At 41.9% G+C, this 27,262-nt stretch overlaps 1 protein-coding gene and 1 long non-coding RNA gene across 5 annotated transcripts in view; one reads left to right on the forward strand and one right to left on the reverse strand.

Moving 5' to 3' along the window:
• Positions 1-27,262, forward strand: part of hk2 (hexokinase 2) — a 100,797-nt gene that overhangs the window by 62,666 nt on the left and 10,869 nt on the right. For all 4 annotated transcript variants that reach the window (XM_052041226.1, XM_052041225.1, XM_052041223.1 and 1 more), the window contains exons 3-15: positions 7,196-7,344; positions 11,419-11,538; positions 13,385-13,480; positions 13,603-13,702; positions 17,299-17,482; positions 18,492-18,647; positions 19,722-19,955; positions 20,099-20,403; positions 22,202-22,350; positions 23,780-23,899; positions 24,681-24,776; positions 25,722-25,821; positions 26,609-26,792. In XM_052041226.1, the coding sequence (XP_051897186.1) occupies positions 7,196-7,344; positions 11,419-11,538; positions 13,385-13,480; positions 13,603-13,702; positions 17,299-17,482; positions 18,492-18,647; positions 19,722-19,955; positions 20,099-20,403; positions 22,202-22,350; positions 23,780-23,899; positions 24,681-24,776; positions 25,722-25,821; positions 26,609-26,792 (1,993 nt within the window). The remainder of the gene's footprint in view (positions 1-7,195; positions 7,345-11,418; positions 11,539-13,384; positions 13,481-13,602; positions 13,703-17,298; positions 17,483-18,491; positions 18,648-19,721; positions 19,956-20,098; positions 20,404-22,201; positions 22,351-23,779; positions 23,900-24,680; positions 24,777-25,721; positions 25,822-26,608; positions 26,793-27,262) is intronic.
• On the reverse strand, positions 3,593-8,128 carry LOC127584424 (uncharacterized). Its single transcript, XR_007958383.1, has 3 exons — positions 8,038-8,128; positions 4,365-4,438; positions 3,593-3,712 (listed from the first exon to the last, which is right to left on the reverse strand). It is a non-coding gene; the product is annotated as an uncharacterized LOC127584424 (long non-coding RNA).

Consider the following 27,262-nt stretch of genomic DNA (forward strand, 5'->3'; position numbering starts at 1 on the left):
TGAATTTGGTCGTAGGCACTCTTCCACTGTGTGGAGCATGGTTTGGTTATCTCAGAGTCTTCAAAGGCAGTGGAAACAGCTGGGAAAGATCCAATGACGATGTGGCAGGTGGAATCTAACTTCTGGGGTCCTTAATGGAATCAGCTGGGATTGTTAAAAGGATTGTAGTGGTGTCAGGCGAACCAATGTTAGTGTTCTCTCCCAGGCCAACATCCCCATCACTAAGGCCCTACTTACACTCAGATGTTTCCGCTGCCAGGTCACGTCTTTGTGTGCCCTATCCATACTCCCGGAACACTATTCTGGGTTCTGTCATGGGGAGAGATTGCCAAGTGGACGGAGAAAAAGATTCAAGGATGTGCTCAGAGCCTCCTGGAAAAAAAACCCTTGGGAATTACTGGCCCATGACCACTGAAAGCCGACAAGGAATGCTGGGGATGGCACTCAGAGCTTCAAGTCCGTGAGCATACAAAAGCCAGAAATAAAAGGAAGAAGGAATGCAAAGCCTCCCAAACTACCTCCCTGGCCATCCCACCAGGCACCTTCTGCACAGCTCTTGAAGAGTCTGTGAGTCACGCATTAGCCTCAGCTCTGATCCAATGACTCCCAGAAGCTAGTCATCCTGGATCCCAAGGGATTACCTAAGAAAAAAAGGGAGTGGTTCAGAAAGGTAATTCCCCATCACTGTCTCGAATGTAATTGTGAATGGTGGGTCTTATGTTTAAATTAATGAATACATAAGAAAGAATATGGTGGTTGTTTGGCATTAGTTTGTATGAATCTGGTGTTGTGTTGTTAGAATGAAATGTTCTCTTTTGAAACTACTAACTCAGTTTGGGGTGCAATGGAAGACTGCTGTCTGCATTCCTGTACCTCTCTCAGGTGTGTGTGAATTTAGTCGGGGAATGTTGGCTGACTGCCTGACTTTGGATGGATCACGGATTAGCTTTGTCATCATTAATGATCCAACAAACGCAGTTTCTGTCAGGAATCATCGCAGGGTGCTCAAGTACAAATAATAGCTCGCGACACTGCCTCTCTGCAGTGAGACATTGACATCAGTTCTTGTGTTCATGGTGCTCGTTTGAATAAGATTTGCTAACCTGGCAAAGACCAGAGATTGAGATACTTCTGATTTTGTGGCAGGTTATTTAATATTGAATGTGAATTTTGAAGCATTGTTCATTGAGCTTTGTTACAATAACTGCTGCTGTGAATCAAACGCGTAAGCCTTTCACAGATGATTGAGGTCAGTGTTGACTTTCGGCAGTGAGCTGCTGCTTAAATAGTCATTACTCTGACAAGTATGCAAAAGCCTCTTTGCTGGAAGGTAGCAACAAGAATAAATTCTCTCTGTAAAGCTGGCTGCTTGCCAAGAAATACAGATGGGTTGTTGTGTCCATAGTTATGTTAGTAAGCATGGTTTCTTGTTCAGTAAGGGCCCTAGATCAACTGAATATTTCCTTAGTGTTGAGAACTTAGTAGGGTGGGAGGAGCAAATGGATTTGGATGTCCACTGAGCAACACACAAGAAGGTACCCTTATGTAGTGTTGTAAAGAGGATAATGTCCATGGTGCTTCATTAAGAGATAATCAAAGCTTCTTCGACCTGAAGCATTAACTTTGCTCCTCCTTTACAGATGCTGCCTGGCCTGCTGGGTGTTTCCAGTGCTTTCTGTTTTTGTTTCACTTTTCCAGCATTTGATGTTTTATCTTCATTTCATTTAATATGGAAATAGCAGTTATGGAGTCATAAAGTTATACAGCACAGAAACAGGCCCTTCAGCCCAACTTATCCATGCTGATCAAGTTGTCTACTTGAACTAATCCCATTTTCCTCATGTTTGGCCCATGTCCCTCTGAACCTTTCCTATCCGTGTACTGGTCTAAATGCCTTTTAAGCATTGTAATTGTACCAGCCTCTACCACTTCCTCCGGCAGCTCGTTCCATATACCCACCACCCTCTGTGTGAACAAGTTACTCCTCGGGTCCCTTTTAAATCTTTCCCCTCTCACCTTAAACCTATGCTCTCTGGTTTTAGATTCCCCTGCTCTGGGGAGAAAAACTGTGACCACTCACCTTATCTGTGTCCTTCATGATTTTATAAACCTCTGTAAGGTCACCCCTTAGCTTCCGATGGGACTTTTTTCTCCAAGGAAAAATGTCCCAGCTTATCCAGTCTCTCCTTATGGCTCAAGGCTTCCAGTCCCCATAACAATGATTCTGGGCAACATATTGAACCAAATTATTTGATCCTCTTTCTCGTTGCAGGTTGTGGTAACTTGCTGTGCTCATATTTGATGTGAAATATTTTGGTTCTGAGTTCACTTTGGTCTATTTTCAACTTTGCTACCCTTATTCCAATTTATTTCCTTCCCTTTCTTTCTCTATCTCTTCCCCGCCTCTTCTTCCACTTCTGGTGAAAGGTCAATGAGATGAAATGTAAACTCTTTCTCTCACCACTGATACATTCTGGATATTTTACAGGATTTTCTGATCTCAGTTCAGGTTTCCAGAATTCAGTGCATTTTTCTTTTATTGTATGAGAGAATAGGCTCCCTGTCCTCACAGTCTCCGAAACGAGACATTGAGAACAGAATAACACCAGAGCTTAAAAGCTTAAAGTGTGAGGATAGATTGCATAAATGTGGTTTGTGTGCTCTGATTTTATAAAGCTGAGGGATCTTAAAATCTAGATGATTAAAATGATGGAGATTCAATTGTAGTTACTTAATATTCAGGTGGGGGGGATTTGGAATAAGGCTGTATAATATTAATGTTGGGATGCAGTTTCCTCAGAAAGGTCAGTGGAAATTTATGTCTTTCCCACAAAGGCCAAGGATACGGGAGGTAAATGTTCGATACCACGATTACTTTTAAGCAAGGGCAATGCATGGAGTTGAGAGCAACAGACAATCTGCTGGAGGAACTCAGTGGGTCAAGCAGCATCTGTGGGGTGGAAAGGAATTGTTGACATTTGGAATTGTCCAGCAGATTGTTTGTTGCTCCAGATTCTAGGACTTGCAGTCTCTTGTGACTACATGGAGTTGAGATGCAGGTTAGCACTGGTGAAACGGGCTCGGGAGACTGGATGACCTCTTCTCTGTCTCATGACAATTATTTAATCCATGTTTCTTTCAGATCAATTAATGAGTTCACAATGAATTAGTTATGCTCAGTATGGTGAGCTGGGGAAGTTGCAGTGGTTAACAACATCGTTTTTGTCTTAAATAATTTTAAATCAAAATTACTGTGAAGATTCACAAGTAAGGGTTAAAATGGTATATCAGTAAATAAACATTACCTCCGTTTCTATTTCTGAGAAATCAGAACCCTGTAACACTTTATTCTGCATTCTGTTATTGTTTTACCTTGTACTATCTCAAAGAACTATTGATTCATTAGTATGCAAGATAAGGTAAGGTATAGAAGATCAGTCTTTCACTGTACCTTGGTACATATGACAATAATAAACCAATTTACCAATTTTATCATTGAACGTTGGTACAAATTCAGCAAGTTCACTGCCCTTAGATCATTGTGTTCCTGAAAATTAAACTGAGCAACATCACAAATGAGTGACTTGAGTCCTTCGATACCTGATCCAATCCTAGAATCATGTTCACTACCACCTGCTGGATCAGTCCAATCCACTAGCTCAGGAGGCCAAAGGCTGTATCGCAGAGACATTAAGCTTAAAATGCCATTAAGCTGGAAAGAGTGCAGAAAAGATTTGTCAGTAAATAAACATTACCACAGTTTCTAGCTTCTGAGAAATCAGCTTATTTCAACCAAACTAATGTTGGGGTCAGTCTCAGTTCCCGAATCATTACTTCTTGTTTTGCTTTCTACTTCAGTGTAGTTTCTTGGGCAAGATTTCTACTGCTTCTGTTCTCATGTTTAATGCAACATTGACTGGTAAAGAGTGACCTTTGTGCTAACTTCAGAGCCACCATCACTGTTCTCTGGCCGAGTGGCTCTGACCACTCCAAATCAGTACCAACTTCTCCATCCGGAGTCTGCTTGTGCAGCCCGATATCTAATCATGTGAAAACATAACCTGAGGGAAGTAACAACGATGCAGCCCTCTTGTCATTGCGCATTCCCTCACATTCAGTACAGTTAAAACGTAGAGCAGTACAGCACAGGAAAAGGCCCTTCAGGCCACAATGTCTGTGCCGACCATGTTACCAACTTAACCTGAACTTCTGCCTGCACGTGGTCTATATCACTCAATAAGTGGGTGTTTAAATATCAATTATAATCAAAACTGCCTTGTTTGTGTTACATGCAAAAATGGATTTAAAAGCACTGTCCCAGTTAGTATGCTAATTTGGAGATGGAAGCATTTAGTTTGACTCACTGTTTGATAGCAGGCCAATGATTGATTGTAGCAACAAATAAAATGCTGGAGGAACTCAGCGGGTCAGGAAGCATCTGTGGAGAGAAGTGGACAGTTATCGTTTTGGGACGAGACTTTTCACCTGGACTGAAAGGCAGAGGGGAGACAGCCAGTATAAAGAGTTGAGGGGGAGGGGTGGAGCAAGGGCTGGCAAGTGGTAGGTGGATCCAGGTGAGGAGGGGCAATAGGCAGATGGAGGACAAGTATTGAGGAAGGACACATGGTCTTGGTAGCAAGTCTGGGTGAGAATGTAGTCGAAGAGCAGCAGAAATCATAGAGGGAGAGCAGTAAGAGAGGTTCTCTCAGAGCTTCTGTCAAAGAGGGGAGGAAGACTTCAAAATGGGCATATCCTGAAGAGACTTTGCAGTGGGGTAGCAAACTGGAGACACAAGAGACTACAGATGCTGGACTGATTGATTGTATCTCTTTCAATTGACCATTTAGACTTAACGAGCCTTTTATATGGGCTTCAAAGGCAGGAAATGCTTAGGCTCTTTCACCAGAGGTTGAGCACACTGCCTAGGCTGGAAAGTTTGGTGGAGCAGTGAGTCTCTGTCTTCTCTGTCAGATGGGATAAAAGATCCCTTGCCACTCCTGAGAAAGGAGACCTGGAAACCATTGAACCAAATTATTTGACCCGTTATCTCATTGCGGGTTCTGGGTAACTTGCTGGGCTCAAAGTGCGTGTGAAATACTTTGGTCCCGAGTTCAAGAAGGGTGATCCATTGTCATCTTTGCCACCCCCACTTCAATCCTGCAGGCTACAATATTTCCTTCCTCCTCTTCATCCATCTCTTTCCCCCCTCTGGACCATATTAACCTCTTCTTGCACTTCTGATGAAAGGTCATTGACCAGAAATGTTAAACCTGTCCCTCACAGTTGATATCTGCTGGGTATTTTATCTGGTTTTCCAATCTCAGTTTTGAATTTTCAGAATTCACCATATTTTTCTTTTATCCTATGAGAGAATAGGTTCCCTGTCCTCACTGTATCCTCTAAGAACAGTCAAAGAAGCTCAGCATTTACTTGCTCAGCCAGATAATGTTGTCTTGCTGCATTGTGAATTGTCATCTAGAATGAGCTATCAGAAATCCCCTAATGTAGCATAGTGTCCCTGGAGTGCTTTAGCATGCTCTGCTATGTGAAGTACAAGTTGTTGCTTTAGTGAAGGTCTGATCCCATAGAGATTTCAGGTCTTCAGGTCAATTAAAAGCTTAAAAACTGAGATTTTTAGGCAAGAATGTTGAGGTTTACAGAACCAAGTCAGATGTCAACAAAACAAAAGAACTGGTCATTGACTTCAGGAAGGGGAGGCAGTGCACATGCTCCTGTTTACATCAATGGTGCTGAGGTTGAAAGGGTTGAGAGCTTCAAGTTCCTAGGAGTGAACATCACCAATAGCCTGTCCTGGTCCAATCATGTTGAAGCCACAGCCAAGAAAGCTCACCAGCGCCTCTACTTGCTTAGGAGGCTAAAGAAATTTGGCATGTCCCCTTTGACCTTCACCAATTTTTATCAATGCACCACAGAAAGCATCCGATTAGGATGCATCACAGCTTGGTATGGCAACTGCTCTGCCCGTGACCACAAGAAACTGCAGAGGGCTGTGAACACAGCTCAGCATAACACAGAAACCAGCCTCCCCTCCATAGACTCTGTCTACACTTATCCATGCCTCAGTAAAGCAGCCAGTGTAATCAAAGACCTCACCCACCCCGGATGTTCTCTCTTCTCCTCCCTTCCATTGGGCAAAAGATACAAAAGCCTGAAAGCATATACCACAAGTCTCAAGGACAGCTTCTATCCCGCTGTTATAAGACTACCTTAGATCATTGTGTTCCTGAAAATTAAACTGTACAACATCACAAATGAATGACTTGAGTCCTTCGATACCTGATCCAATCCTAGAATCATGTTCACTACCACCTGCTGGATCAGTCCAATCCACTAGCTCAGGAGGCCAAAGGCTGTATCGCAGAGACATTAAGCTTAAAATGCCATTAAGCTGGAAAGAGTGCAGAAAAGATTTATAAGGATGTTGCCAGGACTGAAGGGAATGGGTTATAGGGAGAGGTTGGGCAGGCTGGGAATTTATCCCTTGGAGCGCAGGAGACTGAGGGGTGAGATTATAGAGGTGTATAAAATCATGAGGGGCATAGATAGGGTGAATGCGCACAGTCTTCTCCCCAGTGTTGGGGAATCAAGAACTAGAGGGCATAGGTTTAAGGTGAGAGGGAAAAGATTTAATAGGAACCTGAGGAGTAACTTTTTCACACAGAGAGTGGTCTGTACATGGAACGAGCTGCCAGAGGAAGTGGTTGAGGGTGATACAACAACAGCACTGAAAAGACATTTGGACAGATAAATGGATAGGAAAGGCTTAGAAGGATATGGGTCAAACGCTGGCAAATGGGACTAGCTTAGATGGGCATCCTGGTCGGCATGGATGAGTTGGGCCGAAGGGCCTGTTTCTGTGCTGTTGACTCTATGAGAACCATAGTTATTTATCATGCACAAATCTTGCAATATTGGTGCAAGATTAAAATTGAATGTTTCATCTCCGTATGCTTTATGGAGTAAAAATTTAAGAAAAATCATTAATATTAGTGAGTTGTGCACATATACTCTCAGGGTATATACTCTCAGTACAGATATGGACACACACACACACACACACACACACACACACACACACACACACACACACACACACACACACACACACACACACACACACACACACAAAGTGGTCTAAGCTGTTTTACTGACACCATCTTAATTACCTTTACAGAGAGTGGAGACTTCCTGGCTCTTGACTTAGGAGGGACTAACTTCCGCGTGTTGAGAGTGAAGGTTTCGGACAATGGCAAGCAAAAGGTGGAGATTGAGAATCAGATTTGTGCCATTCCTGAGGACATCATGCATGGCACCGGCACACAGGTGGGAGCCCTCGCTGTTGTTGCTTTAGGGCCCTGGCAAGCTTCCCATCCTCCCTAAACTTCAGCCTATCCAAGTGTTTGTCTACCCTTCACCAAATGTTATTTCTTCATCAATCTCACATCCTGGCCTATATTAACTTCTGGTGTCCCGACACCTTAGATGTTCAATTCCTACGCCTGTGTTTAAGTCCCTTTGTGGTATTAACAATCTCCGACACTATATCTTTAACATGTGCCCCCAATCCAACAAGTTTCTCTGTTCCTTTAACTTTGGTCATCTGTGTTATAATCCTTCTGCCTCAACTCTGTTCCCCATTGGTGGCTGGTCCTTCAGACTCTAAGCTCTGGATTTGTCTCTCTAAACACCTGCTTTGTCAACCCCACAACCCACTTCCTCCTTTATGCTCCTCTTTATACCCTCCTGTCTTTAACCAAGCTTTTGGTCACCTTTATTTTGATGTCCATTTTCATTAGATTACATATAAATGAAACACCTTGGGATGTTTTCTGTACGAAGGGCACTATTCAACAAATTAATGTACATCATACTTAGCTTATTGCTACCAGTTAAAAGAGGATAAAATATCTACTTGCACTAAAACACTTAAATGTGAGTTCCAATATACTTCTGTCCTCTTCAGTATCTCATGCACCCCAACATTACATCAGCATGACATTTAGAAAGTCTATATACCTTAAAGGAGGATCTCCGAAGGCGCTGAGAGAGAATCTTTGTTTGGAACATAGAAACCCAAACACTGTCTGCCCCCTTGTGGTACAGTCTGCAAATTTCACTTTGGCCTCACAAGCCTCTTCAGCATCCACTCTTGACTCTGAAGGGTTGTCTGAGAAATAGAGAGAGACAGAATTTGTAGTTAAAATGGTTGCAATGATCATTCCTCCTCCACAAGTTTTCTGCAAATTTAGCACTGATGTCCTAGCAGTGAGTAACATGCAACTCTTGTGCAGAAGAGTCATCATAAATTTCAGTTGTGTGGAGAGTATTTTGCCATTAGGAACTCTAAGTAAAATGGGACGTTATATGTAAATTGGAAAAATAGGACAATAGAGGGCATGTGAATGGAAAAACCTTGGCGTTACTAATTGTCTAGATGCCATCCTTCCCTTAACAACACACCATTGTCAAAGGCTTTTAAAATTGGAAAGTGCAGGAAAAGGCAGGTGACTTCATGAGTCAGCCAGAACTGAGTTGAAAAGAGTGCCATAGAAAGTGAGTTAATTTGACTAAACTAGATCTTCCTTCCTGTGTTCTTAGCTTGGAAATCATCAATTAGGGGAACCTTAGAAATAGAATTAGGAGGAAATCATTTGGTCTCCTGAGCTGTATAATAAAAGCTGAAGTGCTACGTCAATTTCCTTCCCTATCTGATGTCCCTTGACCTCCTCATAGTGCTGACAAATATGCTCATCAACTGAACATCCATATGGCCCTCCGGTGGAGAATTCCAAAGATTCACAACACTCTGAGTGGTCATTTCACCCATTCCCAATCTTATATATCCAACCCCTTATCCCAACATTATGGTCCTTGGTTCTGGACTTGCTAGTCAGGAGAAACAACCTCTCAGCATCAACCTACCCTGTCGCTCCCCTAAATAACTTTATATCTGTCATTCAGATTACTTCTTGTACTTCCAACTCCAGCGTATATTACTTTTCAAATGTGATGATTCCTTTCTCTCTCTGTCTCCAAATTACAGGATCGGTGTTATTGTAATAACTGCTGCAGATTATCTTGAACCTGGTATTTGCTTTTTAAAAGTAGCAGATCTGGATGCTCATGATAAATTCACACTTGGGGATCGAATATCAATGTTCAGCATGGTAGAATACTAGGAGCTTCAAAACAAGCTGTACTTTATTAATATAATATTATTATATCAAGAATATATGCTTTATTCTGGACTAACAGTAACAAGAGGAGACATGATGGTCATGATGATGTCGTTACTCCTTCTGCCCACACAAATTATTTACAAATATATAATTACGTGGGATTCAACAGCTGTAAGACATTGTACTAACAGGTACTTCAATTTCCTTAAGTGAATTTATTTTACTCTTTTATATTTAAGTTAAGGACCTAAGGATAGTATTAAATGCAAAGGTAAATCATACAAAGTTGCCAGAAAAGTGGGAGCAGTTTAGAATTCAGCAAAAAGTGACCAAGAAAGTGATTCAGAACAAAAATAGATTGAGGAATATTGATGTACAAAGGATCTCAATGTCTTTGTGCTCCAGTAACAGATGCAGCCTTCATAGGGTTGTTCAGCACAGAAACAGGCCTTTCGGCCTAACTTGTCCATGCTGACCAAGATCCATATCTGCGCAAATCCCATTTAGAACATAAAACAGTACAGCACAGGAACTGGCCCTTCGGCCCAAAATGTTGTGCCGAACTAATTAAACTAGTAATTAGATACCTAATTAAACTAATCCCTTCTGCCTACACAATGTCCATATCCCTCCATTCTCTGCACATTCATCTGCCTATCTAGGGTCCTCTTGAATGCTACTATCATATTTGCCTCCACTACCACCCCTGGCAGCGCATTCCAGGCACCCACCACTCTCTGTGTAAAAAAAAATCTTGCCCCCACATATTTCCTTTGAACTTACCCCCTCTGACCTTAAATGCATGTCCTCTAGTATCAGACATTTCGACTCTGGGAAAAAGATACCAGCTGTCTACTCATAATCTTATAAACTTCTATCAGGTCTTCCCTCAGCCTCCACCGCTCCAGAGAAAACAACCCAAGGTTTTCTGACCTCTCCTTATAGGACATACCCTCTAATCCAGGCAGCATCCTGGTAAACCTCTTCTGCATCTTCTTCAAAGCCTCCACATCTTTCCTATAATGGGGCGACCAGAATTGAATGCAATACCTTCAGTTAAAAAAGGCATCTGGTAAGGTGGCTTCTGTTGTAAGAGGTTTTGATAAAGGCACAAAGATTTCTTACTGCAATTATGCAGGACACTACAATATTAATCAAAGAGTCACTTACTGCAGTAAGGAGGAAGGAAATCTTAGAAGGTTCTTCAAATGAGGCCACAAGGGTGGAAATTAGAAACAAAAACATGGGCGATCACTTTCGTTGAGGGTGTACTGTAGGCCTCCAAACAGTCAGTGGAAGATAGAGGAGCAGATACATGGACAAATCACAAGCAAGTGCAAAACAAAAAGGAAAACAATGACAAGGGATTTCAACTACCCAAGTATTAACTGGGATTACCTTAGTGTGAAAGGCTTAGAGGGGTACAATTTTTTGTGCACCTAGGAGAGGTATGAACCTGTCTAATATATATATCCTGCTAGACAAGGGGTAGTACTAGACCTAATCTTAAAAAATGTACCCAGGTAAGTGAAGAGAGTGTCAGTGGGAGAGTATTTCAGAGATAGTGACCTTCTCTGTAAGCTTTCAGGTTTGTTATGGAGAAGGTCAAGTTGAGATTGGAAATTAAGGTCCTGAATTAGAGAAAGGCTGATTTAAATTTGATAAAACAGGACCTGGCAAAAGTGGACGGGGAGCAGCTACTTGCAGGTAAGTCTACAAGTGACCAAATCCAAAATGAAATAGGGAGAGTTCAAGGTCAGTGTGTTCCCATAATGGTGAAAGGTGAGGGCAGCAAGGACGTCAAGGGATAATGAGGGTTGGGAAATGAAAAAAAAACACTTCTGGCAAGGATAAAGAACTAAAAGCAGGAGAGGTGCTACAGGAGCACAGAACGTGATGGAAGATCTCAACCAGGTAGGTCACACTAGACAGAGAAAATCAAAAAGCTGCAGATACTGGAAATTCTAAATAAAATTTAGAAGATGCTGGAAACACCCAGTAGGTCAAGCAGAACCTGTGGAAGGAGAAACAGTTAACATTTCAGGTCCAGGAAATGCTAACTGTTTCCCTCTCCACAGATGCTGCCTGACCTGCTAAGTGTTTCCAGCATTTTCTGTTTTTAGGTCACACCGGACGGTTTGCTGTTGCCAAACATAGCATCATCTTCTATTGCTTCCCTCATGCTCCTACATATGTAACTGTTATCTTCATTTTGTAGCTGTTTGATCACATTGCTAACTGCCTGGCAGATGTGATGGGAGAACTGGACATCAAGGATAAAAAGCTTCCTCTGGGCTTCACATTTTCCTTTCCCTGCCGACAATCCAAGCTTGATGAGGTGAGCTCATTCTTTTACCCTCTGCAAGCAGCAAATGAACACTGTATATGCTCTTATTCCACATTGTGCAACAGGCTTCCTCTGAGAGTCTATGAGTCTCCAAGGACAACTCCAGTGATCAGCAGCTCCATTAGGCTGACAAACATAATGACACTTGAGCTGTTTCTAGTGACGCAGAATCAAGGGTAATGAATGCAGAACAACTAGGAAGATCAGGATGATTGCAGATACCAAGGCCAAAATGGGACCTGCCACTTCTTCATGAAGTTGTTCCGTATGCTTGTTAAGCAGAGTATTTACCTGACTGTCAACTGCTTATTTTAGTCATGTTGTTGGCATCAATGGCAAGACCAGCATTAACTGCTCAGCTTCTTTGCCCTTGAACAGAATGGTTTGCTACGCCATTTCAGAGGGTAGTTAACAGCCGACACATCGCGATGGGTATGGAGTTACATATATGTCAGCAACTTTCATCTCATAAATAACATCAGTAAACTAGAAGAGTTTTTATTACAATCTGACAGTTTTGTGGTTACTAATATTAGCTTTTTGGTGCCAAGTCAGTGTAATTAATTTAGCTTGATTTGCTCATCTGCCATTTCAGCTCATAACTCCTGATCAATATTTGAGGCCTCTGTATTACTAGTACAATTATATAACTGCTCTGCTACCATATCCCTGAACTAGGAACAATTTAGTTATTCTGATTGCATATAAAGGTTAAGCATGCAAAGAATAAAAATTCTGCATATTATTCCAGGCATTATGCACACTCATAGAGAGCCAGGGTTCCTGTTCATCCCTACTTCCCATCCCATTGAATTCCCAGCAGATTCCTGGAGGGACATGACCAAGATTTTGGTCATCTATCTCAATATGTGACCCAGTGTCAAATTTCCTTGAAAAGCTTTGGATATTTTGCAATGTTAAAGCTGCTATCAAAACATCAATAAAAACAGAAAATATTGGTCAGGCAGCATCTGTGGGGAGAGAAACAGAGCTGACATTTCAGGTTTAATGTTTTGATTGTCATTGCTGTGTTACAGACTCATTGACCTAAAACAAGAATACTTATTTCTCTAATCTTCTGAGTATATACAGCAATCTGAAACATAGAACACAGAACAGTACAGCACTAGACAGGCCATTTGGCCAACGATGTTGTGCTGATCATGATACCAACTTATTCTAAATGTCCTCCTCCTGTGTATCATCCACATCCCTCCATTCCCTTCATATTCATGTGTCCATCTAAAAGCCTCTTAAACTCCACCAAACTGCCTGCTTCCACTACTACCCCTGGTAACCCATTCCAGGCACCTACCACTCTTGCCTCTCACGTTGCCTTTCAACATTCCCCCCTCTAACCTTAAAAGCATGTCCTCTGGTGTTTGACATTTCTACCCTGGGGAAAAGATTCTGACTGTCTACCCTATCTATGCCTTTTGTACTTTTAAAAACATCTATCAGGTCTCCCGTCAGCCTCCGACTCCCTAGGGGGAACAATCCAAATTTGTCCAAGCTTTCCTTATTGCTTTCTCTAATGAAATACAAGTTGCTGATGGAGGTTCATTGAAGGAGCATCAGTTACCACATCAACTGAGATTTTGCTTCGTTATTCATTGGAGTTTGCAACAGCAATTGCAGCAATTACCTTGCCTTCCTTATCAGTTCAGGAAAAGTGAGAGGAAAATGTGTGAGAAAAGTAATCAAAGATTTTGAATCCTAAAATAGGTAACACAAATCTGTTGGTGGAGACTTTGTTTCAGGTCAAACTTTATGATTTATACCCTTATCTTGGCATATTTTGTATGATCTAACTTCCTTTCCCTATTTTCTGCTCCAGAGCATTTTGGTTAATTGGACTAAAGGGTTCAAGGCAAGCAGTGTAGAGGGACGAGACGTGGTCGGACTACTGCGTCAAGCTATCCAGAGGCGAGGGGTATGTATTAGAAAATGAGAGATTTTCCTAAAATATGGGGAAATGTAGTTGGCCTCACATGTCTGTGAGCCGGCCTTCCAGGGAAAGCATTGACCTGTCTGTTCTTTTTGTTGTTTGGACAGGATTTTGATATCGATATTGTTGCTGTGGTGAATGACACAGTGGGGACCATGATGTCTTGTGGTTATGATGACCACAACTGTGAGATAGGACTAATTGTTGGTAGGTTGACTTGTTTCTTGTTAGCTGGGTGCTTGTTTGTGGTTGAATGTGACTTTGCATTTGCAGGGGGCTGTGAGGAAGCAGTTCTGTCAAAACTCTAACTCCAGTTTCTGTGTGTATGATGTGAAGAGGAACAATGCAAATAAAACCAATTCAATCAATTTGTTCTTACTCTTGAATAACAAAGCTGGACGAGACCACATGGTTCATGGTCTGTTCACTGAAAGAGCTGTATAATTAGCCATATTCCTCTGCTCTTTAACTACATCTTGCAAATTTATCTCCTATATGTAATTATTTGTTGCATTTCAAAATTATCTTTGAACTTGTCGTTATCATTATTGACAGCCTTCACAATTATTAAAACACATTGCCTCATTATAAGATAAGATATCTTTATTAAGCACATGTACATTGAAACACATAGTGAAATGCATCTTTGCGTAGAGTGTTCTGGGGGCAAGTGTCACCATGCTTTCGGCACCAACACAGCATGCCCACAACTTCCTAACCTGTACGTCTTTGGAATGTGGGAGGAAACCGGAGCACCCGGAAGAAACCCACGCAGACACAGGGCGAATGTACAAACTCCTTGCAGACAGCAGCCGAAATTGAACCTGGGTCAATGACGCTGTAAGAGCATTATGCCAACTGCTACGCTACCATGCCTGCCTTCTCAACTCTCACCTGCTTCTTTTGAGCTCCTATTTTCATTGCTTTATGAATTTTCTTCATGACATTGAGTTGGTGCATAAAAAGTATTATTGTTACTAACCTGGTTACCACTTCACTGTTGGTTTGTCATAGAGTCACACAGCACAGAAACAGACGTTTTGGCTCAACTGGTCCATGCTGACCATCAAGTACTTACCTATATTAATCCCATTTACCAACACTTGGTCCATTGCCTTCTAAGCCCAGGCGATTCAAGTGCTTCACTAGACACTTCTAAAATGTCGTGAGAGTACCTGACTCCATCACCCACTCAGGCAGTGTGTTCCAGATTCCAACCATCTTCTAAGTGGAATAGTTCTTCCCTCTAAAACTTGCCCTTTACCCTACAATTATGCCTCCAGTTTTAGATACTTCTTCCATGGGGAGAAGTTTCCTATTATTTACCCAGTCCATGCCTCTCATAATTTTGAATATCTCTGTCAGGTCCCCCTTCAGCCTCCTCCGCTCCAAGGAAAGCAAACTCAACCTAGCCAGTCTCTCTACTTAAGTGAAATGATCCACCCCAGGCAACATCCTGGTGAATCTCCTTTGCATCCTCTCCAGTGCAATCACATCCTTCCCATAGTGTGTCAACCAGAACTGTACACAGTACTCCAGCTCTGACCTAATCAACATTTTATGAAGTTGCACCATTATCTCCCTGCTATTGTATTCTGTGCCCTGGCTAATGAATGCAAGTATTCCATATGCCTTCTTCATCACATTACCTACCTATGCTGCCACCTTCAGGCAACATTGGACGTACACCATCAGGGATCCTTTCTTTTGATTTTAGAGCATTTTAGTTTTTTAATATCCAAGCATATCTTCAGTACTACAACCAAAATGTCTGGTCCTGTAGCCTTTGATGTAGCCAGTTTCTTTTTGTCACATGAAGTGAATTGAATTGGCTGTGAAATGGCTTCTGTGACGGTGTGGATCTTGGCAGGAAGCTGAGATGAATACTCTAATGGACACTTATGGTTGAACATGGTTGCCAATGTTCCAGCCTTGCCTTTGACTCCCATGTACTTGGTCCCAGTATCACTGTGGACAGGGATGTTCTTAGAGTCTCCTCCTCCCACTGGCTAATTGTCTACCACCATTCATGGATAGATGTGACAAGACTGCAGAGCTTTGATCTGACCTGTTGGCTGAGTGATACTTTAGCTTTGCCAATTGCATGCTGGTTACTGCTATATTCTATTCCAAATAACATAATGGTAATGTCATATAACACAATGGAGGTGTCCTCAGCATGAAGGTGAGTTTTAGCTTCACTTGTTGGCACCTAGTTTATTTTTGGATTCAGCTGATGTTCTTCCTGGGCTTATTGCATCAAGCTTAACCCACAAGCTTGCTACTAGTAGTAGAATGAGGGATGTGTGGGCCATGAAGTTAGATTATGGTGGTATATATTTCTGTCTTCGCTAATCATCCAGAATGCCCCATGGCTGCCCATTTTTAAGCTGCCAGGTATATGCTGAGTCTGTTCCATTTAACAGGATGGCAGTGCCACATAATACAATGGAAGGTTTCCTCAGCTTGAAGGTGTGTTTTAGCCTCTACAAGGACTGTGCGGTGGTCATTGCTACCAGTGCTGTTATGCCACAGGTGAGGACAAGGTTTATACCAGATATTGGTTCACTCACTACCTGCTGCAGACACAGTCTGGTAACTCTTGTTCTTCAGGACTCAGCCAGCTTGGTTAGTGGGTGCCTGAAGCTACTCGGTGATGGACATTGATGCCTCCCACCCAGAGTACCTCCTGTCCCTTTGCTACTTTCAGTGCTTTTTCAAATGTTGATCAATGTGGCAGAGTATTGATCATCAGTTGAGGGGAGGTGGCAGGTGATAATCAGCGGGAGGCTTCCATGCTTGTGTCTGACCTGATGCCATGAAATTTCATGGATTTGGCATCAACACTGCTTGCTCCTATCTGTATACAGTCCCACTAGTGGGATTGTAATGGATGAATCTGGCACATTGAGTAGAAGGTATAAGTCTATAAGCACAGCCACGCCAGGCTATTGGGACAGTTCTTTCAATGTAGACACCACCACCTGCGGGTTCTCCCCAAGTCACATACCATCTTGACCTGCCAGTCCTTCATCATCACTATATTTAAACCCTGAGATTCCATCCTCAACAGCGCTGTGGGGATACCTGTGAGTCTAGAGCCAGATCTGGGCCAGACTGGGTGGGGATGGTAGTTATCCTCCTCTGAAGGACATGAGTGAACCAGATAATTATAATAGTCCTGAGGGCTGTGGAGCTCAGGCCCTGATTGCGTTCAAAACAGATCAATACATTTCTGGATCTTAAAGAACCTTTTTGGCTCTAAATTTCTTTCTCTGCCTTTCAGATTACATGGGGAAGTGGGTAAAGAAGTGGGGTTGTGGGACAGGAAGGGTACAGTGATAATAATGAAGTAGGTTTTCATGATTATGGACACTTTGGGAACAGCTGGTCTTTTCTTACTCAGCAGTTTCCTGTTTATATTAATTGCAAGTATGACTCTTATTGGGAGTAAAGCGGGAAATCATGGTCAGGTAGCTCGCCTTTGCTCTTGTTGAATGATGTAGCAGACTCAGGGGGCAGAATATTCATCTGCTGCTCCTGTTTTTTTACCTTCTTATGTCTTGCACCACTATCCCTAATTCTTTTTCTTTAAGTTCTTTGAATTTCAGGTGGTTTTTGACTGAATTTAAATTCAGTAGGTACATTGCCGGGATTTAAAATAATTTCTCTGAAACTTCTGGTACTAGTCTGGTATCTTAATCACTGCACCATCACTGTACCCCAGGACCTTGTTAAATTGTGTTTAGAATTGTGAGCTGTGTTACTTTCTTTGTGTAACTCTGTTGCCTGTGTTTCTGTAGGTACTGGCACAAATGCTTGTTACATGGAAGAGATGCAGCACATTGATTTGGTGGAAGGAGACGAAGGGAGGATGTGTATCAATATGGAGTGGGGCGCATTTGGTGACCTGGGAGAACTGGATGACATTAGAACAGATTTTGACAGAGAGATTGACAGTGGGTCCATCAATCCTGGGAAACAGCTGTAAGTCACTGAATGCAGGGAAGGAGACATTTTTGGAATGTGGTTTGGACGAATGTCACAGAGGTCCATGCAATGAATGTGTCCTTTTGTTGGTAGTAATGAGGAATAGGATTTTGATGCAGGGACAATGAAGCAGGCAATGTGATCCAAGTCTGCATGGTGTGATTTGAAAGGCAGGCTTAATATCAGCAGTAATTTCTATTGTTCCATTGACCTGCTCTCTGCTTTCCATTACCTTGATCACCACTTGATTTTGTGAGAAACTGAATGAAATCTGTGGAGAATGACCTAATATCATCAGCGCTGATGTAGGTATCCTCTCTGTACCTCTGAATGATGGTTCACTTGACAGATTTCTCTACTGATGCCACCTGAGATATGTCCAGAGGTAGATGGACTTAGCGCTCCTATCTCCATCATGGAATAATCTGCTGACATCCACTGTCTAGACTTGCACATGAATATTAACTGATTCGATGGAGTGTCAGAGTTGCTGGTGTCTGTCAAAATGCACCTCTGCACCCAGGGAATAATGAGGCTGACTGCATAATTTAAATAAGACTGTAAGTTAAAAGTTAAATCTGATTCTTACCAAATGGTTGCACACAGTATGAAGCACTTTTTAAATGCTATGATTCACATGGAATATTTAATACATGGAACATCACAGAGCTCATGTTAAGTGAACCTGGTCAATGGACTGGTTTTAATTGTCTGGGATAGTCCAAGAGGAATTAGCCCCATTTTTGTTTTCTTTTTTGCCTTTCTTTTGGTGGAGTGAGTAAAGAAGTGAGGATGTGGGACAGGAAGGGCGCAGTTATAATCATGATGTGGCTTTTCATGAATAAAGCTAGGCTTATTGGAACAGCTAGTCTCTTCCTAGTTGGCATTTTCCTGTTTATATTAATTGCAAATATGACAACATGACTCTTGTTATGAACTTTTAAAGAATTGGATGGATAGCCAGAACAAACATACAGCATGTTTTCAAGCCGTCTTATTTTTGCAGGTTTGAGAAGATGATCAGTGGAATGTATATGGGCGAGCTTGTTCGTGTTATCTTAGTGAAGATGGCAAAGGAGGGACTGCTGTTTGGGGGAAAGATCACACCAGAACTACTCATCAAAGGCCACTTTGAAACCAAATATGTCTCAGCAATTGAAAAGTAAGCGGAAAGTTTCATGTAGTCAGGTATCAGATGGTAAGGGTGAGGAACTATATGCCAGATGCTTCATAGACACAGAAGGCAATGCTTTTACATAGATTGAAAAGGGATTACCAAGACCAATTTGGACAAAATTTTATGGGAAATGTTATCAAAAAATGACATGGTTTTAAAATAAAATAGAGAAATAAGATAGAATTTTTAAAATCTAAATCAATAACTGATTTGTAGAAAGGTCATCACAGATAACTATTAAAATATGAAATATGTTAGTGTTAGATGAATTTGAAGAAATTATGCCAATAGTGCATGTCACTGGTAGGTCCAGCATTTTTAAGATATCTTTATTAGTCACATGTACATCAAAACACACAGTGAAATGCATCTTTTGCATAGAGTGTTCTGGGGGCAGTCCGCAAGTGTTGCCACAATTCCTGCGCCAACATAGCATGCCCACAACTTCCTAACCCGTACGTCTTTGAGATGTGGGAGGAAACCGAACACCCCTGGAGGAAATCCAAGCAGACATGGGGAGAACGTACAAACTCCTTACAGACAGTGGCCGGAATTGAACCTGGGTCACTGGTGCTGTAATAGCATTACGCTAACTGCTACACTAGCGTGCCTGCCCTACTACTGTGACTGCCCTTTAATTTAATGCCCATTCCTAGCTACCATTGCCACTTCAGAGGTTATTGTAGTCAGACATGGTAGGATAGGTGTCACACATAGGCCAGACCAGGGAGAGGTGACAGGTTTCCTTCTCCAGAGGACTGTAATGAACCTAATGAATTTTCCAAATTTTGAAAACTATTTGAATTCAGATTCTTAATCACATTATCAATTAGGATTTGAATCTACATTCTCTGAATCGGACTAGTAATGTCACTAATATGTAACCACATGCAATTCTGAAGAGAGAACACATTGAGGGTGAGGTGAGAGGCAAGATGCACTGTTCCCAAAAATCTTAAGTGGAATATGATTCATTAAATACTTTAATTTGTAGAATTAAAACTTAAAATATTGTGAGTAAGGAAAATTTAACAGCTTCTTTTCTGCCTAAAACTTCAGGGACAGTGATGGACTGCAGAAGGCAAAAGATATTCTAACCAAATTGGGTCTGGAGCCAACATCAGATGACTGTGTAGCAACACAACGGATTTGTACCATTGTATCCACCCGATCATCAAACCTCTGCGCTGCCACACTTGCTGCTGTCCTGAGACGCATCAAAGAAAACAAAGGGGTCCAGAGACTGCGGACTACGATTGGTGTGGATGGATCTGTGTACAAGAAACACCCTCAGTAAGAAACTAATAGTTTATACCTACTTTAGGCAACACTATGAACCTTAAAAAATATTGAAAGGAATGGACTGAGTTTCAACACTTACAGCGGCATATTTTAATATACCATCATGTAGTGAGAGCATTGTCCCCTTTCAACAGGTTTGCCAGACGGCTGCACAAGGCAGTGAGAAGGTTGGTCCCTAACTGTGACGTTCGTTTCCTACCCTCTGAAGATGGCAGTGGAAAGGGTGCGGCTATGGTAACGGCAGTGGCCTACAGACTAGCTAAGCAACAAAAGATGAGGGAGGAGATTTTGTCTGCCTTTAAGTTGAGCGATGAACAACTACTGGAAGTGAAGAGAAGGATGAAGGTGGAAATGGAACGTGGCCTGAAGAAAGAAACTCACCACACGGCAACTGTAAAAATGTTGGCAACTTACGTGCGGTCTACACCAGATGGAACAGGTACAGAGTTCGAAAAGGCTGAATTGTATAGTGGTTGAGTGTACTGTCCTCAGGTTTTGACCCAAAGTCCATCTATGCTAGATGGTAGGATATAATTCCCAACTTTCTGTTGGCTATAAATGTCATAATTTGAATCACTTTAGTTTAATTGTTCATTGTGGTGGCAGTGGGGGGGGGGGGACAGATGGAAGAGCTGCTGTCACAGTGGAAATGTTCCAACTCTCTGTTATTATTCCAGAATGCAGGGAGTTTTGGAAGTTTACAATCAATGCATCCACTATCTTGGTAGCCACAGGCTCAATGTCAGCTTCTATCCCGCTGTTATAAGACTATTAAAAGGTCCCCTTGTATGATAAGTTGGACTCCTGACCTCACAGTCTACCCTGTTATAGCCGTGCAGCTTATTGTCTGTCTGCACTGCACTTTCCATGTAACTGAAACACTTTATAATGTATTCTGTTTTTGTTTTTCCCTTGTAACACTTTATTCTGCATTCTGTTATTGTTATCTCTTGTACTACCTCAATGCACTGAAGTGATGAAATGATCTGTATGGACGGCATGCAAGACAAAGTTTTTCACTGTACCTTGGTACATATGACAATAATAAACCAATTTACTTAGATTTGTAGAGTCATTAGGCACAGAAACAAGCCCTTCAGCTCATTATGCCCATGTCAACCATCAAGTACCCATCTATACTAATTCCATTTACCAACACTTGGTCCGTAGCCTTCATGCCTTGGCAATTTGAGGGCATGTTGAGATACTTCTTAAATATTGTGAGAGTACTTGCCTCCACCACTTCTCAGGCAGTGTGTTCCAGACCTCAACCACCCTCTGGGTGAAAAAAATTCTTACTCAGAACCCCTCTAAACCCTTTGATTCTCACCTTGAACCTATGCCCTCTGGTTTGGACATATCTGCTCTGGGGAAAACTTTCTTATCATCTACCTATCTATGCCTCTCATAATTTTGTGTACTTCTAGAACACAAGCCATTTAGGTCAGGGAACTTATCAGTCTTTAGAACCAGTAGTATTCCTAATATCAATTCTCCAGTGATGCTGATCGCATTTAAATCTTCCCCAGCATTATTCAGTCTTCAGTTGTAATTTGTCTATGAACCTTCAATTCCAGACATCTCTGCAACCATCTTATCAAATATTTTCCTAATTTTTAAAGACCTCTACAGGTCCTCACCTGGTTACGACAGGGTTCCGTCCCTGTGAACTGTTCATAGCCCGAACAGTTCGCAAGTCGGAAATGCGGCCACCTGGCAATATATTTAAATCAATCATAAGCCAACCAAGGGCAACATGTAGTTTAACTCAACCATTCAGATATTGGTGTTTAACAACCATTCAGATATTGCCTCGAACCTAGTTCCCAGGCAATAGAAGGTAGCTGCAGCCCCGCAACAGCCAGCAAATCCATCCTGCCGGTCTCCCAAACGTGTTCATTTATATGGGCTGTATATAAGTCAGGCATTTGTAATCATGGGAAGATTAACAGTCCTCTCTTTGTTAGGTAATATAAGCCTAGCTTATGAACTGGAAATGGTGCCCAAGTAGTAGTTTTCTGTGATTGAAATAAAATATAATGACTCCAAATAAAACAACAATCAGTGCATGAGAGAGATCTCCATTTCAATGATGGTAGGACAATACAAAGGGACCTTTGTGGTATACTTTACCAGTACTCTGCTATGGGAATGTTTGGGAATAGTGCACATAAGTACTTTTCCCCATTCTTGATCCAGATTGCATTTAAAAAAAAGTAAATTTTTCTCTTTTCCAGAAAAGGGTGATTTCTTGGCACTGGATCTCGGTGGTACAAATTTCCGTGTGCTGCTTGTGAAGGTTCGTGGTGGGAAACGCCGTGCTGTGGAAATGCACAACAAGATCTACACCATTCCTATGGATGCTATGGAAGGAACAGGGGAGGAGGTGAGCAGAACACAAGGCCGCTGTGGGTAACAAGTACTCCAGGGATGGAGGGTTTGTTGTATGAGGGGAGATTGACTAGACCAGGACTATATTTTCTAGAGTTTAAAATAATGAGAGGTGATCTCATCAAAACATAAAAAAAATTCTTAAAGGGCTTGACTGGCTAGACACAGGGAGGATGTTTCCCAGGGCTGAGGAGTCTAGGACCACCAGCACAGTTTCAGAATAAGGGACAGTCCATTTAGGACTGAAATGGGGAGAAATTCCTTCATTCTGAATGGTGAAGCTTTATAATTCTCTGTGCCAGAGGGCACGGAGGCTCAGTTGCATTTGTTCATTTTGTTGGTTAATTGGCCACTGTAAGTTGTCCCAGTGTGCAGGTGAGAGGTAGAATCTGGTGAGAGTTGATGGGATTTTGTCCTGAGCCATTTGAATCAGCAACATCTGTGGGTAAAATCTGACAAAATATAACTTCCTGCTTTGTGTAAAGTCTGACTTTCAAGTTGTGTGTTGTGGTGGGGGATGGGGACAGAGGCAGTGGAGTGCTGAGGGAAAGAAGTGAAATAATGGAACCAACTGAAGTGCTTTGAATATTAAGAGTTTTAGGCCATTCAGCCCCTCAGATATTTGATTAGATAATGGCTAATCTCTACCTTAACTGCATTTTACTTTCTTTTGATCAGTATTGGTATCAGTGAATATCCTTAATTAAAAAATCTTCTGACCCCATTCTGTAAATTTAAGTTTGTGCATGCATCCAGCCTCTTGGGTGGAAAAATTCTAGCTTTCTACAACCAGTACAGTGGCACAGCTGGTAGAGCTGCTGCCTTGCAGCGCCGGAGATGTAGGTTCAATCCTGACCTCGGGTGCTGCCTATACGGAGTTTGCACATTTTCTCTGTGACTGTGTTTATTTCCTCTGTTTTCTCCAACGTCCCAAAGATGTGCAGGTCAACAGATTAATTGCCCAGTGCAAATTGCCCCTATTGTGTCGGTCAGTGGTAGAATCTAAGGGGAGTGGATAGAATGGAGGGAGAATGGGATTATTGCAGGATGGGTGGATGGTCACTATGGACTCAATGGGCCGAAGGGCCTGTTTCCATGCTGTATCTCTCTATTACTGAATGTGGGGAGAATAAAATGGTATTAGTATAGGTTTAATATAGCGTGCTGGATCCTCGGCACAGACTCACTGGGCAGAAGGTCCTGTTTCCATTCTGTATGACTGTACATTAGTTGCTGCAGTTCCTACAGTACAGCTGTGACTACATTCTATTGTATTTCAATAAAATCTGTTGGAATGTCCCAAGGCTATGAAATATGCTTTCAAAACACTAGGCTGGAAGAGTATAAGTTCAGATGGTTTATTGGAGAATTGACCATAAGTGCATTCAATCCCTAATACTTTTTGGCTGTTGTTTGTTCAATAGCTCTTTGATCACATCGTTCACTGTATTGCTGATTTCCTGGAGTATATGGGGATGAAGGACTGTATGCTTCCATTGGGCTTCACTTTCTCTTTCCCGTGTGAGCAGAGGAACCTGGATGAGGTCAGTAATGCAGGCAATGCACCCAGGCGTGATCTGTACAGCCAGATTATCTCAGAGTAGTTGAGGACCAAATAAGCAAATCAATTACTACTTTTTTGGTCCTGTCAGCCCCAAAGGAACTGGGCAGCACAGACATTCCACGCACTGGATGTTCTCATCTATTACATTTTGGTTTAATTTATTACATTTTGGTTTAAATCCAAATTAATAAATTAAAATGTTCTATTTTCTACATGGTTTTATGTGAAATGAGTTTGAGAAATTGCAGTCTAATTAAAAGTGCTCTACAAAAAAACTATCCAGAATTCAACAGTTGGTTATCACACTCAAGATGGAGAATTCTGTGGTAAATCCTGACTTGGGAGAAAGCTGAAATATGTTTTTGATGAGATTTTGTGTTTTTGCTTGAGGTAGGGTAGAGTTTTACTCAACTTCTGATCCAAAGTTGATATGAAAGTGGTGGACTGGAAACATGGGTCAATTCTCAACACAGTCATTCCTCTTCTGAATAAAAAGTATCTCTATTAACACATCTCGAACCATGGCCAGTATCAGTATAATCTTGAGATTAATGATTCAATTGAAAATGATCATTTGAAGGCAGTAAGTTTGAGTGCGAGGGGGTGGGAGAACACAGAACACATGGATTCATCCATGATCAGTCAAAGCTGGAACTTCTAAAGCAAAATGTCTGCTTGGGGCATGTGAAGGTCACATGGGCATGTAATCTGTAAATGGATAGCTGGCCATGCACTGATGTTTGTATGTTTACATCCTGCAGGGAATTCTTTTAAAATGGACCAAAGGATTTAAAGCTTCTGGTTGTGAAGGTGAAGATGTTGTTGACCTCCTTCGAGAAGCCATCAAGAGGAGAGAGGTAAGAAAATGTCAGTTTGAGTGCAGCCTGTCTGCATTTGGCTGCTGCTTAGAGTGCTTGCAGTCTGAAGACCCAACAAAAATAGGTTCACTAAATACAGTGCGGTAAATGGGAGTAGGGGAGGACATTTCACTGATCCACCTCATCTATCTACCTGTCTTGGCTCCACATCCTTTGCCTAAAACAAATCTATCCATGCCATTTCAATTTTTTAGTTGGCCCCCAACATCCACAGGATTTGGAGTAGGGAGTTGCATACCCACTCCCCTTGTGTACAAAGCTCTTCTCAACTTCACCTCTGAATAGTTCTCATTCAGAGAATCATAAAGTATTTGCATCATGGAAAGAGGACATTGGGCCCATCGAGACCACACTAGCTCTATATAAAGTCAATCCATCTAGTTGCACTCTCTGATCCTCATCCTTTAGCTCCCTTCTGAGCACTACAATTGAACTTGTCTCCACTGCTCCCCCGGGAGTGCATTCCAGCCCCAAGCCAAGTGGTTATTGAAAATTCTTTCCACTTGTCAATTTTGGTTCTTTTGCCATTCACCTTCATTCTGTGTCCCCTAGTTCTTGACTTCTTTGCCAATGAGAACACTTAAGTCATCAGTCTTTACCTATCATGATTTTAAAAACTTCTAAAAGATTCCTTGAAACCTTCCAAGGAAAACAACTCCAGCTTCTCTAGTCTAAACATAACTAAAGTCCCTCAACCATGGAACCATTTTGGTAAGTCTCTTCTGCGTCTCCAAAACATTCACCTCTTCCTTAAAGTGTGGGTCCCAGATCTGGACACTATTTGTAGCTGAACCCGTGTTATAACGGTTTGCCGTGACTTCCTTGCTCTTGCACTCTGATCTGTGATCTTTCTGAGCTTTTATACATGCATTCTGATGGCCATGAGTTGCAGTGCAAATGATTTTGTTTTATTATCCCATCCAGGAGTTTGACTTAGATGTTGTGGCAATCGTTAATGACACAGTTGGAACAATGATGTCCTGTGGCTATGATGATCCCTTTTGCGAAGTTGGCCTCATTGTGGGTGAGTACTTGACAGGAGCAAAATTTCCAGTTACAACTCTTGGGGAAATAAAGTGACCATGACCTCAGATTGAATCAAAGAAATGAACATTTCCTGGTGTTTAACTTTAGAAAATCATAATCACATTGATTTGTCTTTCTTTTCATTTTACCCTTGTTCACTGCACTATGACTAGCTAAAGCATCAGGCATATGACTAGGGAACCTTGAGCCATTTAAAGCATTTGCTGCATCATGTGCTTTGGTCAGTTATCTGTTCTGTGTTCTGTCAATAAATGTTGGATGGTTTATGTGAATCTTTTGCAGCCCATCAGCTCAATATCACACACGTGACTGAATCCCAGGAAAACACACCTGGTTCAGGTTCAGATTAAAAGCCAGTTATTCTGCTGATCAGCGCCATTTTCTGCTTTAAATCTGATCAAGAGAGCAGTTCTACTGTGGTTATATTGCTGGTGCACCATTCCAGAACCCAAGACATGAGTTGAGATTGCACTTTGGCAAGTGGTCAATCTAAACCCAAGGAAATAAATAAACTGAACATAAAAGTTTTCAACAATAATGGTGGCTGTGAAACAACCAGCTTGTTGAAACAATTCACCTAATATTTTATGGGGTGGGGGGGGGGAATCTGTCATCCTTTGACATTGAGCCTTTTGTCATCTGTGGCCTTGGTTATTCCAATACCAGCGTCTCTGATTCTTCTCTCGATAAACTTGAGGCCACTCCAAACTCCATGGCCCTGTATCTTAGCTTGGTTCACATTATTTGTTTTTTCTTTTCTGCAGGAACTGGGTGCAATGCCTGTTACATGGAGGAAATGAGGAATGTGGAGATGGTTGAAGGAGACGAAGGAAGGATGTGTGTTAATATGGAGTGGGGAGCATTTGGTGACAATGGCTGCTTGGATGACCTCAGGACTGAATTTGATGTGGAAGTGGATAAACTTTCACTGAATCCTGGGAAGCAGAGGTATTGTATGGTGATTGTCAGGGAACAGAAACCTCTAACGACTGTGTGGGTGGTGGGACAACATATAAATTGTAGCTCTATGAGAATAAGAGAAACCAGCTGCTGGGGGGGAGGTGTATGATTTGGAGTGGACACGGATGGGTGACTCGAGGATTCCTGGTTACGATCCAGTAAATAATCGAAAAACATGGAATATGTGGATGTCACATGGTTGGGTTCAGTTATCTGTTGACACAGTCCACATCTTCTGCATGAAGAATAGTTACTTGGGGTGTGGTATTGTAAGGACACTGCAAGGAAGGAAAATGGGAGAAGGTTTTAAAATGGCAAGCGGTCAATTGCTTCACAGTTACTTGGGCTGAAATTCAACTACTGTGCTCTGAGAAGGCGCTTTAATGTAAAGTACAGCATTGAGTGTCAGGATTGATGATGACCTCTGTCCGCTCTAGTTCAGTTTGGTATCACTGTTG

Source organism: Pristis pectinata, chromosome 29 (assembly GCF_009764475.1).
Source record: "Pristis pectinata isolate sPriPec2 chromosome 29, sPriPec2.1.pri, whole genome shotgun sequence".
Classification (NCBI taxonomy): Eukaryota; Metazoa; Chordata; class Chondrichthyes; order Rhinopristiformes; family Pristidae; genus Pristis; species Pristis pectinata.